The sequence below is a fragment of the Anolis carolinensis genome, chromosome 2 (assembly GCF_035594765.1).
Source record: "Anolis carolinensis isolate JA03-04 chromosome 2, rAnoCar3.1.pri, whole genome shotgun sequence".
Lineage (NCBI taxonomy): Eukaryota > Metazoa > Chordata > Lepidosauria > Squamata > Dactyloidae > Anolis > Anolis carolinensis.
In genome coordinates, this window is record NC_085842.1 from 25,015,131 (window position 1) to 25,028,960 (window position 13,830).

At 39.4% G+C, this 13,830-nt stretch overlaps 1 protein-coding gene and 3 non-coding genes across 4 annotated transcripts in view; all 4 read right to left on the reverse strand.

Annotated features, from left to right (window-relative positions):
- Positions 1–13,830, reverse strand: part of LOC100556956 (carnitine O-acetyltransferase) — a 56,415-nt gene that overhangs the window by 16,099 nt on the left and 26,486 nt on the right. The window contains exons 4-5 of the mRNA XM_008105700.3: positions 8,331–8,384; positions 4,469–4,634 (exon numbers count right to left, since the gene is read on the reverse strand). Of these exons, the coding sequence (XP_008103907.2) occupies positions 4,469–4,634; positions 8,331–8,384 (220 nt within the window). The remainder of the gene's footprint in view (positions 1–4,468; positions 4,635–8,330; positions 8,385–13,830) is intronic.
- trnac-gca (transfer RNA cysteine (anticodon GCA)) lies at positions 499–570 on the reverse strand. Its single transcript has one exon. It is a non-coding gene; the product is annotated as a tRNA-Cys (tRNA).
- trnac-gca (transfer RNA cysteine (anticodon GCA)) lies at positions 2,047–2,118 on the reverse strand. Its single transcript has one exon. It is a non-coding gene; the product is annotated as a tRNA-Cys (tRNA).
- On the reverse strand, positions 11,999–12,070 carry trnac-gca (transfer RNA cysteine (anticodon GCA)). The gene has a single exon. It is a non-coding gene; the product is annotated as a tRNA-Cys (tRNA).

Consider the following 13,830-nt stretch of genomic DNA (forward strand, 5'->3'; position numbering starts at 1 on the left):
CCATTTCTAAGCCGAAGAGCCGGCGTTGTCCATAGACACCTCCAAGGTCATGTGGCTGGCATGACTGTATGGAGTGCCGTTACCTTCCCGACAGAGCGGTACCTATTGATCTACTCACACTGGCATGTTTTCGAACTGCTAGGTTGGCAGGAGCTGGGGCTAACAGTGGGCGCTCATTCCACTCCCGGGATTTGAACCTGGGACCTTTTGGTCTGCAAGTTCAGCAGCTCAGCGCTTTAACACACTGAGCCACCACTAAGAACCAACAAATAGATGAAGCTGCTTTGTTCCAGATCATGCTACTTTTTTCCATCTAAGTACTGCCTACCCTTAAAGGCAGCAATCTTCCAATGTCTCAGGCACAGAGAAAGACCTCTAGCCTTGCTATTCCGGTTTCGTTATTGGGAGATCCAGGGCCTAAACATGGACATGTTATCTATGAGAGGTCTTTGGCAAAAGAAGGACTAAAAAGGCCAACCAAATTCCTATTTAAAAAAGAGGGGGCACCCGGAGTTGAACCAGGGACCTCTTGATCTGCAGTCAAATGCTCTACCGCTGAGCTATACCCCCAGCACATACATCAGAATCACCCAAAGTCTAATTATGCATACTGGTTTTGCCTCTTGGTTCTCTCCCATATATTTATGGCAATGAGTAATGTTTCCAACACTATTCCCACAGGGAAATCTTTCCACCATAATTAGTTAAGAACGTTGGATACACCCCATGCACATGGAGTTAAAAAGTTTATTCTGATGTCATTTTTCTTGAGGCTCTCCTGTAAGTTACCTACCATAAGCTTTCAAGCAGAATAGAATTGAACATCCAACTACATTTTTCTAAAAAGAGGGGCAACTGGAGTTGAACCAGGTCCTTATTGATCTGCCACTGAGCTATAATCTCAAAACAATAATTAGGTAAAGATAAAGGTTTTCCCCTGGCATTAAGTCTAGTCGTGTCCAACTCTGGGGTTGGTGCTCATCTCCATTTCTAAGCTGAAGAGCTGGCGTTATCTGTAGACACCTTCAAGGTCTTCTGGCCGGCATGACTGCATGGAATGCCATTACCTTCCTGCCGGAGCGGTACCTATTGATCTACTCACATTTGCATGTTTTCAAACTGCTAGATTGGCAGAAGCTGGAGCTAATAGCGGGTACTCACTCCGCTCACTGGATTCAAACCTGCAACCTTTTGGTCAACAAGTTCAGCAGCTCAGCGCTTTAACATGCTGAGCCACTGAGGGCTCCTAAACAAAAACTAGTATCAGCTATGATCAAGTTATAGATACTGGTTCTACCATATAGCATTATAAGAAGTGTATGTGTGTGCCTACAAGGTATCTTTTGACTTATGCTGACCCAATGAGTTTCATAGGATTTTCCTAGGCAAGGAATCTTCAGAGGCAGTTTTGCCAGTTTTCTTCTCCTGAAATATATTCTAAATCACACTAGTGGTCTCCCTTCCAAGTACTAAACAGGCTGGACCCTGCTTAGCTTCAAAGTTCAGATTTGATCTGGTGCCCTTCGGCTATTTATTTAGGCATTTCAAGCATAACAGAACATTTTCTAAAACACAGTTGTTTCTTCACATCTGCAAATTTGATTATTCAAAGATTTGATTTAATATTGTCTCTAGGAATCTCTCGACCCTCTAGTGCAATTCTGTGGTCAAATTCTGCTCGAGGTTGATCACAGAGTCAAGCTGGATGATCTGGAGATTCCTACAGAACACTTCTCTAGGAACCGTTAGATCCTCCAATATAATCCAGTGGAAGTTGTCAGTTGAGTCATGTTGGACAAACTGGATATTCCTACAGAAGTATTATTTGAACTAAAAATAATAATATCAGTTTAATTACTTATGGTTTTTTACTTTAGTGGGAGCAGTATGCCCCTAACTCCAGTGAATGCAGAGACCTGACTGCAGTTAGAACCTTATTCCTGATCTACAGATTTGTTTTACATGTACTGAATTCCCTGTTCAAGAAACACACCATAAGCCTTCAAAAGAAAGGCATATCAACAAATCCAACATTCTTCCAAAAAGAGGGGGCACCCGGAGTTGAACCAGGGGCCTCTTGATCTGCAGTCAAATGCTCTACCGCTGAGCTATACCCCCATCACACAGGGATGCTTGACAGAGAAGCATACTTAAGGATACTGGTTTTGCCACATAGTTTTTTTTCATAGATTTAATGAGTAATGGTTTCAAATTACCTACAGGCTACTTATCCCACATGAATGCTGCTGCTAAGGAATAGCTTGCTGCTCCTTTATGCACTGCAAGAAAGCCAAACTCACAAAACTGCTTCTTTCATTCCTGGAAACTTGCTATAGACTAGCAGCTAATGGCTTGCACCAATCCATACACCATCACTTTTTAATAGACCTATTCTAGAATATAGTGATCCCTTGGTCTCTGCTGGGGTTTGATTCCAGGATCCCCTATGGATACCAAAATCAGAAGATGTTCAAGTCCCATACAATGGTATAGTAAAATGGTGCCCCTCCTTTAAAATAGAAAAATCAATTTTGCAATTAAAAAAACTATTTTCAAGTTGTCAATGACTAAATTCATAGATATAGAGGACTGAATGTACACAGAGCATTAGCTACTGCTATGGGACCTATCCTTTTATCCCCCTTATAACTGGACATTCCACTTGCCAGCTCTGAAGTTGTCTATCTCTCTAAATTTCAGGGAAACAACGACCAGTATCTCTAAATCATTCTTGAGCGCCATCAAGTTGTTTACATGAGCGCATGGAGGATTATGTGGTAGAGATTTGGGTACACATGTATATCTCAGTTAACAAAGTAGATGTGATTCTAGGGTATTACGTTGCTTGGATTGTGTGTTCCTACATGGTGGAATGAAGTTGGACTAGATGACCCTTGTGGTCTCTTCCAACACTATGATTCTATGAAATAATATGGAAAGAATAGAGATATATTCCTCCTCCATTAAAAAAAAGGAGAGCATTTAACGTATTTCAGCATAATCAAAACAGATTCCAAAACAAACACAGTATTCAGCAAATGGGAACAGAAAGGTAAGCCTTGCTTCACTAAACAAAAACATTCTGAGCCTTCTAGAGATCATTTGAAAACTTGTTCTAAAATGTACCCAGGATTTATTGTTTCTCCTGGCACCAGTCTTCAGTTTCCTTATGATATCCTTTTTGATTGTCAGACTTGTAGATCTGTGTTGTTTGTTTTTGTTTTTTTAAAAAAAGTTATGTGTAATTCGTGAGACAAGATCATCTGTTCTTTTTCTCTCATTTTGCTGTTTGTACATGCCCGATTAGGGATTCTAGAGGCATCTGCTATTTGCCTTGACCATTGTAGGCAAACACAAGCTTAATTATATTGTTTGCTGCAAACAATACAATGAAACACCAGTAGATACCAAACTCAAAATGTATATGGCTCTGCCTAATACAGATTTGTATATACAACTAAAAGCTGAATATTCTTTTTTCTGAAATGTTTTGGATTCTGAAATACTTATATTTGCATATATGTATATAATGTGATATCTTGGAGATGGGGCCCAAGTCTAAACAGAAACTGTATTTATGTTTCATCTGCACATAGTGTAAAGGTAATTTTATACACAAATTTGAATAATTTTATGTATGGAACAAAGTGGACCACAAACTATCAGGAAGGAAAGATGCTACTACCTCAGCTACTCATGTGAACAATTTCAGATTTTGAAGTATTTCAGAATTCCAGACAAAGAATGTTCACCCTGTTTTACATTGTGCTCAGTTATATGGGATTGTAGCCACAGAGTCTTAAGTTTTGCAAAGAGATGTTTAACTGAACAGGGTTCTTTTACAAACCTTCTTGTTCCAAACTCGAAGACCTCTAATGCTCCTAGCTGTTGTGAAGAGGAACAAGTGCGAACCGCTCATAGATGCGCATACATATCCTGATCACAAATTGAGTCCCCTATACTTTTGGGTGAACACATAAATAGGAATGCTAACTATCCTGTGCAGGATAGGATCCTTCACCATCAACTTTGCTGGACCGGCTACGTTGTTTGAATGTCTGATCACCATCTCTGAAAGCAGTTACTTCACTTTCAGCTCAAGAACAGAAAACGGAATGTTGGTGGACAGCAAAAGAAATGCAAAATTGGGATTAAAATATGGAAAAGTCACAAAGAATTGAGAAGCGCTGGCTCTTGAGCGTTGGAACTGGAGGTTAGCTGTTACCAACAGTTCTATGAATTTTGAAGAGGCAGGAATAGAGGATAAAAGGGAGAAATGTCCTGAGAGGAAGTCACATCAAGCAAACCTTTGTTGAGACTATTTTCCATCTGGAAATCAGTGTCCTCACTACAAAAGTCCCTGTGGATCCAGAATAGGTCTCTACAGTCACTAACGGACCCACCGCCAAGACTCTACCCATGGAAAAAAAAATCATATTTGGCCATGAGGGATCACTTTGATGATTACCTGGAAGTTACGGACTACAGTGATGTATGTTGGTGGTCTCCGTCCCGGGGGAGGCAGCAAGACTGAATCATGTTTCGGCCCTGGAAGTCGACACGAGGCGAAGAGGCGAGCATACTGGTCCATGCAGAGAGGGTAGCCCCGAGAATATTCAACCAGCAGAGTCTGGCTAGCATGAGGAGAAAAAAAAGGTATTATTTGTGTATTTGTATGAAGTGGCTCACAATGGCTGGCATCCTGTGGATTGGTCCCAACTACAATATACCTATTCAGTCACTGAATGGTAATTCCACACATTGATAAATCCCATTCACTGGATTTACTCTAGTCAGGGCTACAATAATATTAGTAATATTAAAATACCAATCTTAGCTTCAACAAATAATTAATTTAATAACACAAAATATTAATTTAAATAAAAATTTATTTAAAATTTAAAAACTGCTCTGTATGTACCCTTATATAAGGGTGTTTCAAAAAAAATGGACCCAATTTGAAATTGCTATATCTGCAATCACAAGCTGTCTATGAATGAAAATCTTACCACTAAAAGGACGGGGCCTAGAGTTTCAAATGAGTACTGCTGGGTGCCTTTCCCAGCACATAAACAGCCCCATGTAGCACAATGGGTTAAATCCAAGTGTCGGCATGACTGCTGACTTGAAGGTTGGGTTGCTGACCTGAAGGTTGCCAGTTCAAATCCAGGGAAAGCGCGGGTGAGTTCCCTCTGTCAGCTCCAGCTCCCTATGCAGGGACATGAGAGAAGCCGCCCACAAGGATGGTAAAAACATCAAAACATCCAAGCGTCCCCTAGGCAACGTCCTTGCAGATGGCCAATTCTCTCACACCAGAAGCAACTTGCAGTTAGTTTTTCACGTCGCTCCTGACACGAATTTTTTTTTTTTCAAGAACAGAACACAGAAAGCTTTATGTTGCAGGGTCACCAACAATGAATTATTGGGGCTTAGGGTTGTCTGTGCACCCTTTCAAGCGGTAAAAGTTTCATTCATGGGTGGTTCATGGTTGTAGAGATATGTTCATCTTATTGAACTGCCTTGTATAAGTTAAGAGTGGCTTTTGTTTCCAAAAGATATGGATTTTGATATGACCTGTGGGTAAGTTGAGAGGAAAACTTAGGAACAAATAACAAAGACGGTGGAAGACGGAAGGGAAATTATGCCAAAGAACTTACAAAATTCTGGCAGACACAACTGTTTTTGCTCACCTCAAAGCCTAGATGGAAGAGGGGATTACGGTAAATGGTAGCTGTACAATGTGTTGTGGAGACAAGAGTTTAGAAAACGTGGATCCACTAAGTGGAGAGGGAACAGCAGCAGCCCTGCCTCTGGCCACCAACCCTATTTCCCCCTCCTGGCATCTGAAAAGACCAGAAGCTGTGCTATGGCAAAGAGTTGTTTTGTTTTATTTACTTTATTTATACCCCATCTTTCTCCCCATGGGGACTCAGGGCAGCTAACAAGTAAGGTATGTTTTGTATCACAAGTTACCACCTGGTAGCCTTCTAATGTTATAAAGTAACTGAAAGTAATTAAAGTATCAAAAAGGAATTTGGGTGTAACAAAGTATTAGTTCTGTAAAAGACAAAAAGCAAATAATTACTTTTTATCAAAAGCAACAACAGTAACTAAGAGTAAGCCTATGTGTACCTTTAGAATCTGAAACTGTTGCTCTAAATGAATTACTTTCCAAACTTTGGACAGTATGTTTAAAACCACCATAATCAAGGTATGTTAAGAAGCATTTGTCATCCCTGAATAGTACCATATGTGCAAGTGCCTTCACATCATCTATCAACTTACAGCAATCCAATTAATTTTATAAGGTTTTCTTAGGCAAAGAGAACACAGAGATGGAATTGCCAGATCCTTCCTCTGAAATATAGCCTACAACATACGATGTTCATTGGCGGTTCTTTCATCCAAGTAATAACCAGGGCTGATCTTGCTTAGCTTCCAAGATCAAATACAATCTGGTATCTTCAACGCATTTAGGCACTAGGTAAATATATATGTGAACAATATTATGATCACAAACTGGCGTCTATGATTTGAAATTGTATATATCTTGGAATGTTTCTTTCCTTCAATCTGCACTTGTTAATTTCAAATTGTAGAGGGTGGTCTATGATCATGCTAACATTTAATTATACAAGCCAACAAGTATTTTTCATCAGATATAATTTTAGGTCATTCTTAAAGAGTTTTTTGTTTTGTGTTTATTTTTTCTCTATCACGTGTAGTTTTTACAATGAGCCTAATCAAGTAATTAATGAATTTATGCACTGATATCAATTAGATTCCATTTATATTATTGATATCAGTGCATAAGTGCATTAATCATTCAAGTAGCCTCATCGCAAAAACTACACATGATAGAGAAAAAATAAACATAGATCTGAATTCAGCTCAAGAAACTCTATAGAAATGACCTAAAATTATATCTGATGAAAAATACTCATTGGCTTGTAGTTAATTAGATTCTATTGATATCAGTGCATAATACATTAGTTATGTGATTAGCCTCATCACAAAAACTGCATGTGATCGTGAAAAAAATAAACACAGATCTGAATTCAGCACAAAAAACTCTATAAGAATTACCTAAAATTAAATGCTTGCTGGCTTGTGTTAAATGAATATGATGCAAAATGGGCAGACTTTACAGTAGTCTGCTGTAATGTACCATTCGTCATATTTTTAAAAGTTGACGTGACGGGAAAAAAGACATTTATGATGATTACAAAAAGTTTGATTTTGTTGGCTTGTGTTATGTAAGTTTCAAAGGAAGACAATGGCAAATTACTTCTTAGTACTCATTGTTTATGAAACCCTCATAAAATTCATGGGATCGCAATGAGACAACAGATGACTTCAAGACACATACATTTACACAAATCACAGAGCCCTTTCAATTGCTGTGATCTTCTGCTTCCCAGCACCAAAGCAACATTGACGGTGCCAATTCCTCCTGTTTACCCTCCTCACACCTGATATTGTTGTGTTACTATGCAAACAACAGCCTCAGGCTTCAGGAGGAAATTGGAACAATTCTTTCTGTTCCCTTGCCCGAAGAGATCCGATTAGCTGTCAGACTTCAAGACACAACTTAAGACCCATCTCTTCTGCTAGGCCTACCCAATCAATTTTAACTTGTGAATTTTAACCTGCATTTTATCAGTAAAATTTAATCTGCATTTTACCCGTGTATTTGTTATATGTATTTTAATATTGCTTTGTTTTACCTCGCTGTTTTAAAGTATGTTGTAACCTGCCTTGAACCACAAGGAGAGGTGGGTAAATTATTATTATTAATATCATCATCATCGTCATAATCATCATCATCCCCATCTTAAGGTCGAGGTTGTTGTATGAATAGCAAATAACTGAAACCATAAATATGGAATCTGTGGATATGGGTGGTTGTGGGGTCTTATTTGATAGTTGGCCCTCCATACTGGCATATTGGCTCTCGCTTTCCCCTACAGAAACACCAGGCTCAATCAGAAAACCCTCATCCTCATCCTCATAGGCTTCACAGGCCTCAACAGAACCACTCAAGTTGAAAATAGCAATTTCTTATTTGTGGTTTTTCACTATTGATGGGGTCCTGCACCCCAAACCCCAATCAATGTGGAGAAGTAATTCTATGTACCTACCATAAGGAATGTATTACATTTATGTCTTACCTTTCTTCCAATGAGCTCAGGGTGGCACAGCTGACTCTCTTACCTGCCCAAATTCCTTTTGGGATACAGGGATTTGTTTATAGCGCCCAGTTTTGATCAGCCTGTGTCTGTCATGCAGCACCACTATGCAATTCAAACTCCCCAGTTCAGAATACTTACTGGTCAATCTTTGCCTTGAAATCCAACACGCCTGCAATGAGTTTTGCTGCAAACCTACAGGAGAAGAAGACATTCCATATTAAAAGTTTTACACAGAACTCTTCAGCTTCAGGATTCACTCCACTCTGCTACCCTGAGTGCACACTATAGTTCCCATTACTTCATGACATCCCACAATCCACCAATTCCACAGTAAGAAAACGCTTTTTCTTAAGAAAACCAATCAGGAGGAAAGGAAGCAATATGTGCATGCTCAAAATCTATTTTTCAGTCTTCTTTAATATTGGTCACAAAAGCTAGAAACTAAGACATATAGAAACAAGTTGGTTGGGAAAGTGTCACCTAGCCAGATTTAGGTATATGTTTCTGCATGCATTTCCAACACATAGTAACTTATGTTTATACTGATAAAAACAGATTGGCACTCCTAGGAAATGTCTCTGAAAGATCAGCTTAAACCACATGTGTCAAACATAAAGCCTATGGGCTGAATCTGATCCAACATGTCGGTTTATGTGGCCTTTGAAGCTTTCAGTGCCAGGGCACCATAGTTAAATCTATACAGTGTTCCCTCACTTATCGCTGGGGTTACGTTTCAGAACCACCTGCAGTAAGTGAAAATCCGCAAAGTAGGGACGCTATATTTATCTTAATATTTATACATTATTTTAGTAGTTATACACTATTTTAAGTCTTTATCAACCAATTGTGTGTTGATAAATGGCCTCCTTCTCCTCCAGTTGCCGCTTGGGCTCCTTTTCTCTCCCTTCGGCTTCTCCTTCCTCCCTTCCTTAGGCTGTAAATTGAACTTTTTTATGATTTATAATATTCTTTTAGAGTTTATTGAGAAAACGCGAAACAGCGAATCCGCAAAAAGTGAACTGCGAAGTCGTGAGGGAACACTGTACAGTCTTACAATTGCAAATAGCTCTTTGAAGGCAACCATAAGGCTGATGTGGCCCTTGGTGAAAATGTGCTTAAATTACTTTTGATTAATAATTATAATAGCCAGCTTCCCCTTGATACTCAAAGCAAAGTACAACTGTGTTAAAGTAGAATGATACAACACTATTAAAATACATGTAACAGAAAATTTTGGGATTACAAAAATTTGTCAACAGCCAAGGGTCTCTGGTTGCCACCTAGACATTTGCACAAATCTGCTAGCAACGACATGCAGTGTATACAGTGGGCTCTGCAGAAAATTCTTCAACTCTGTTTCATAAAATGGGCAAATCAATCTTGCAAATACTGATTTATTACACTATGCAACAAAATTTGGAAAATGTTGTTATTTGCTGGCATTTTGCCAGATTTGTTCCTATGTGGTTATGATCCACTAAGGGTCACATGTTTAGTTTCAAATATTTTAATCTGCATCATGCTCTTTAGATTTGCACAGCAATATTTCCTACCAAGTTCAATTCAATTTTGTGACGTCAAACACCAAGACCTTAAAAAGCCTATTAAAGTAAAACAGAGGACCATTGACCAGCAAGATACAAGTTGGTTATTGTTGTGTAACATCTGGTTGGCTCACAGCCGTTTTGTTCATAACTTTCAATATTTTTGAAAACTGGAAAAAATCAAGGAACTCTATATAAAAGAAGGGACTGCAAAGATTCTCTACAACAGACCAAGATTTTCAGCCTTCTCATTGCTTCTCAGAATTTCAAATAGTTAATGTGGCTCTTCATGAGACATGCCACATGATCACAAGATGTCTACATTCTACACCGCTGGAAAAATTATATTGTTTAGCCGGTATTGCACCATCTGACATCTGTCAGGAAGTAGCAGCCAGTAATGAAAGCACCAAGGAATTGACATCTCCAGCCCATCCTAGTTCAGATACCAGCCAGCATGCCAATGTCTTAAATCAGGAAATACCTTTCTAAGGTTTATAGAGATACTCGCAGGAACACCTCAGCAAGTGAGAGTCCAAAAGTGGCAGGTTAAAACCCAGGACCTGCATCTATGGCTGAGACTAGATGAGAAATTCCCTCCTGGGCACACAGAAGACTGGGCGACCTGGAAGGCGCTCTTGGACCACGAGATGCAGAGGCAATCTTAAGAAATGGGTCTACAAAGTGGAGTCCGTGACATGCGAGTGTGGAGAAGATCAAACCACAGACCACCTACTACAATGCAGTCTGAGCCCTGCCACATGCACAATGCAGGACCTTCTTACAGCAACACCAGAGGCACTCCAAGTGGTCAGCTTCTGGTCAAAGGAAATTTAGCATAATGCCAAGTTTTAACTTTGTTTTTGGTTTTTCATACATTATAACTGTATTCTCAATTTGCTTCTGACACAATAAATAAATAAATAAAATCTTACAAATCATGTTTTCATGAGATATGTTGTGCCTCCATACATTTCGTTATTACAATTTATACATTTGTGTGTTTCTCTTGTAAAGATTTGATTTAGCATCCTGTTTGCTAGTAAAACTGAATTACTATGTAAGTCACCAACATTAAATGTTTGGAAAGTTTTGTTCTACAGCTACACATCTTATACACAGCATAAATAGCAAATGAATGAGACACAAGGGAGAGAGAATGAGGATCTATGGAAGGAGGATTTTTTTTATCGTCTCAGAAGCGAATTAAGAACACACTGCAAGTCACTTCTGTTGTGAGAGAATTGACCGTCTATAAAGATGTTGCCCAGGGGACGCTTGGATGTGTTACCATCCTGTTGGAAGGCTTCTCTCATGTCCCCACATAGCTAGAGCTGACAGACGGGAGCTCACCCCATCTTGCGGATTTGAACTTTCAACATTCATGTCAACGAGGTGTTAATTTATATCAAGCAGATCCTGAGTCTCTCTCCAGCATCACATCTCTCTATCCGCTATATAGCTATTCCAAAATCCCAAAGACTTCTGGTCCTAAGCATTCTGAATAAGCATACTCAACATATTTTGGAGTAATTTAATTTTTAAAAAAGAAAAGGGAGACATCAGCACTTAAAGATGTGTGAATTGTAAAGTGTTCTTGGACTGTAACTGCCAGCAAACATTGGAGAAGGATGATGAAAACTGTAATCTCACATCTAGAAAGCCATACACTCAGCACTTCAGATTCAAAATGAGCCCTCTTAATCAACAAACATATTAACACTGATGAGTTCTTTCTAACAAGTAACTTTCAAGACCAATACATATCTAATACACGTTGAGCTTCCCTCATCTCGAAAGACGAAATACTCCAAAATTCGAAACAGTCTGCACAGATGGCTAAGATTGTGACACTTTTGCTTTCTGATGGTTTAATGTATACAAACACTTCTTCATACGGAGAATTATTACAACATATTGCATGTTGTACATAAAATTGCTTTTATGTATATGGTACACTGGAAGGTAATCATACTCAGTCCTGAGTGATAGCCTAGGATGATATGGCACATAAGAAACATAAATGAATTTCACATTTCATTGGGACCCATCTCCAAGATATGGCATTATATACACATAAAATCTGAAAAACATCCAAAATCCAAGACACTTTCGTTCCAAGCATTTCAGGCAAGGGACACCCAGCACATATATGCCTTCAATTATTGTACATATTTCACCATAAACAGCGTTTATATGTTAACTGCTGTTCAGAAATAATGAACAGCGAAAGGGGAATCAATCAAATTCCTCCAAAAAAAGAGGGGGCACCCGGAGTTGAACCAGGGACCTCTTGATCTGCAGTCAAATGCTCTACCGCTGAGCTATACCCCCATGACACAGGCTTGTTTAACCAGGAACCATATTTATGGATACTAGTTTTGTCAGTAGTAGTAAGCAAATATGTAATTAACAGAAGTTTTTTTTTGTTTGCATTGCTCTTAATGAGAACCTGGATGTGCCCCAGGATTCCTGCCTGGGGCTGTGGCACTTGAGTACCTCATCTGTAATTTGAGGTTCTTCATAGTCTGCGATGGGTAGGGATACACCTGGGACAAATACTGAAAGGTGCATCTACCTGTAGAATTAATAAAGTTTAACATTACTTTATCTGTCATGGCCCAATGCTATAGAATCCTAGCAGTTGGAACTTCACAAGTTCTTTAGCCTTCTCTCCCAGAATACCTCACCAAACTACAAATCCCAGGATCCCATATTTATTTACAGTATTTATATTCCGCCCTTCTCACCCCGAAGGGGACTCAGGGCAGATCGCATTATATACATATAGGGCAAACATTCAATGCCCATATACACATAGAACCGAGACAGAGACAGACGCAGAGGCAATTTAACCTTCTCCTGAGGGGATGTTCGATTCTGGCCACAGGGGGGAGCAGCTGCTTCATCATCCACTCTAACGGCACTTCCTCATTCCAACGTCGTAAATTAGTTAAATTTGCCTCCCCACTTTATAAGTAGTACCTTATTTCCTACTTGATAGATGCAACTATCTTTCAGGTTGCTAGGTCAGCAACGAGCAGATGCTATTTTTTATTTTTTAATTGATGGGTGCTCACCCCACCATGGGCTGGCCTCGAACTCATGACCTCATGGTCAGAGTGATTTATTGCAGCAGGCTGCTCAGCAGCCTGCGACACAGCCCGGCCCCTTTAACTGAGTTAAAGAAGTTAAAATGGTACCAAACCGAATTAATTCTATGGTGTACATTAAACCCAGATTAATTTGTCCCATGTGCCCATGTTGGGTTTGAACAGCTTACAGGTCCTTGCAAACTTGAATCGTAGAGGAGGAAAGGGAAGTTCAAGCTGAGCATTGAACATTCAATATTCTGTGCCTCAGAAAGGACACATATCAGATACAGCCTGGATCCCAAAAGAAGACGCTTTTCTGCTGCTAATGAGGTTCAAGTTTTATATCTTGTCCCTGATCCCCACATGGCTGAAGAGTGGATTATTCTCTACCTGCATTGATATCCCTCCAGACTTAAAGTCACCGGTATCTCTCTTTTGTGGATTTTGGATTTTGCTGCAAGACCAACTCTTGAATAAGTTTCCTGAATTGGGGAAAGTTGTCTTAGATCAAATGCTTCATACCTGTATATGGAAATATGGTAAAGTGCTTCACAGAGGAAGCCTTTTGCTTAAGGAGGTGACTTCCTTAGGCAAATATCCACTCCAAATATTTACTTTCCTGGACTACAGCTCCCAGATTGCCTTAGCCAGTGGCTTCACTATCTCAGTAAAGGAGGAGAGAGGAGACAACATTGCACCCCCCTTATATTTTGCACCCAGAATGGAGCACAACCATCAGCTTCCCCTTTCAATCCAAAACTGCCCTTAGAGCAGAAGTGAGGAAAGTTTTGCTTTTAGATTACATCTAACTCACAAGTCCCTTTTTTTTCAGAACCCCAAGACCAATGGATCTATTTCTTCAACACACTTCATAAAAATTAATTGCTACTTCTATAATGACAATTTACCACTACATATCTTCCCGTATGTTTGTGGGATTGACTTTTGCAGATATTAATCAAAATGCCTCTGAATTCTCCAATGTTATTCTATGGTCAA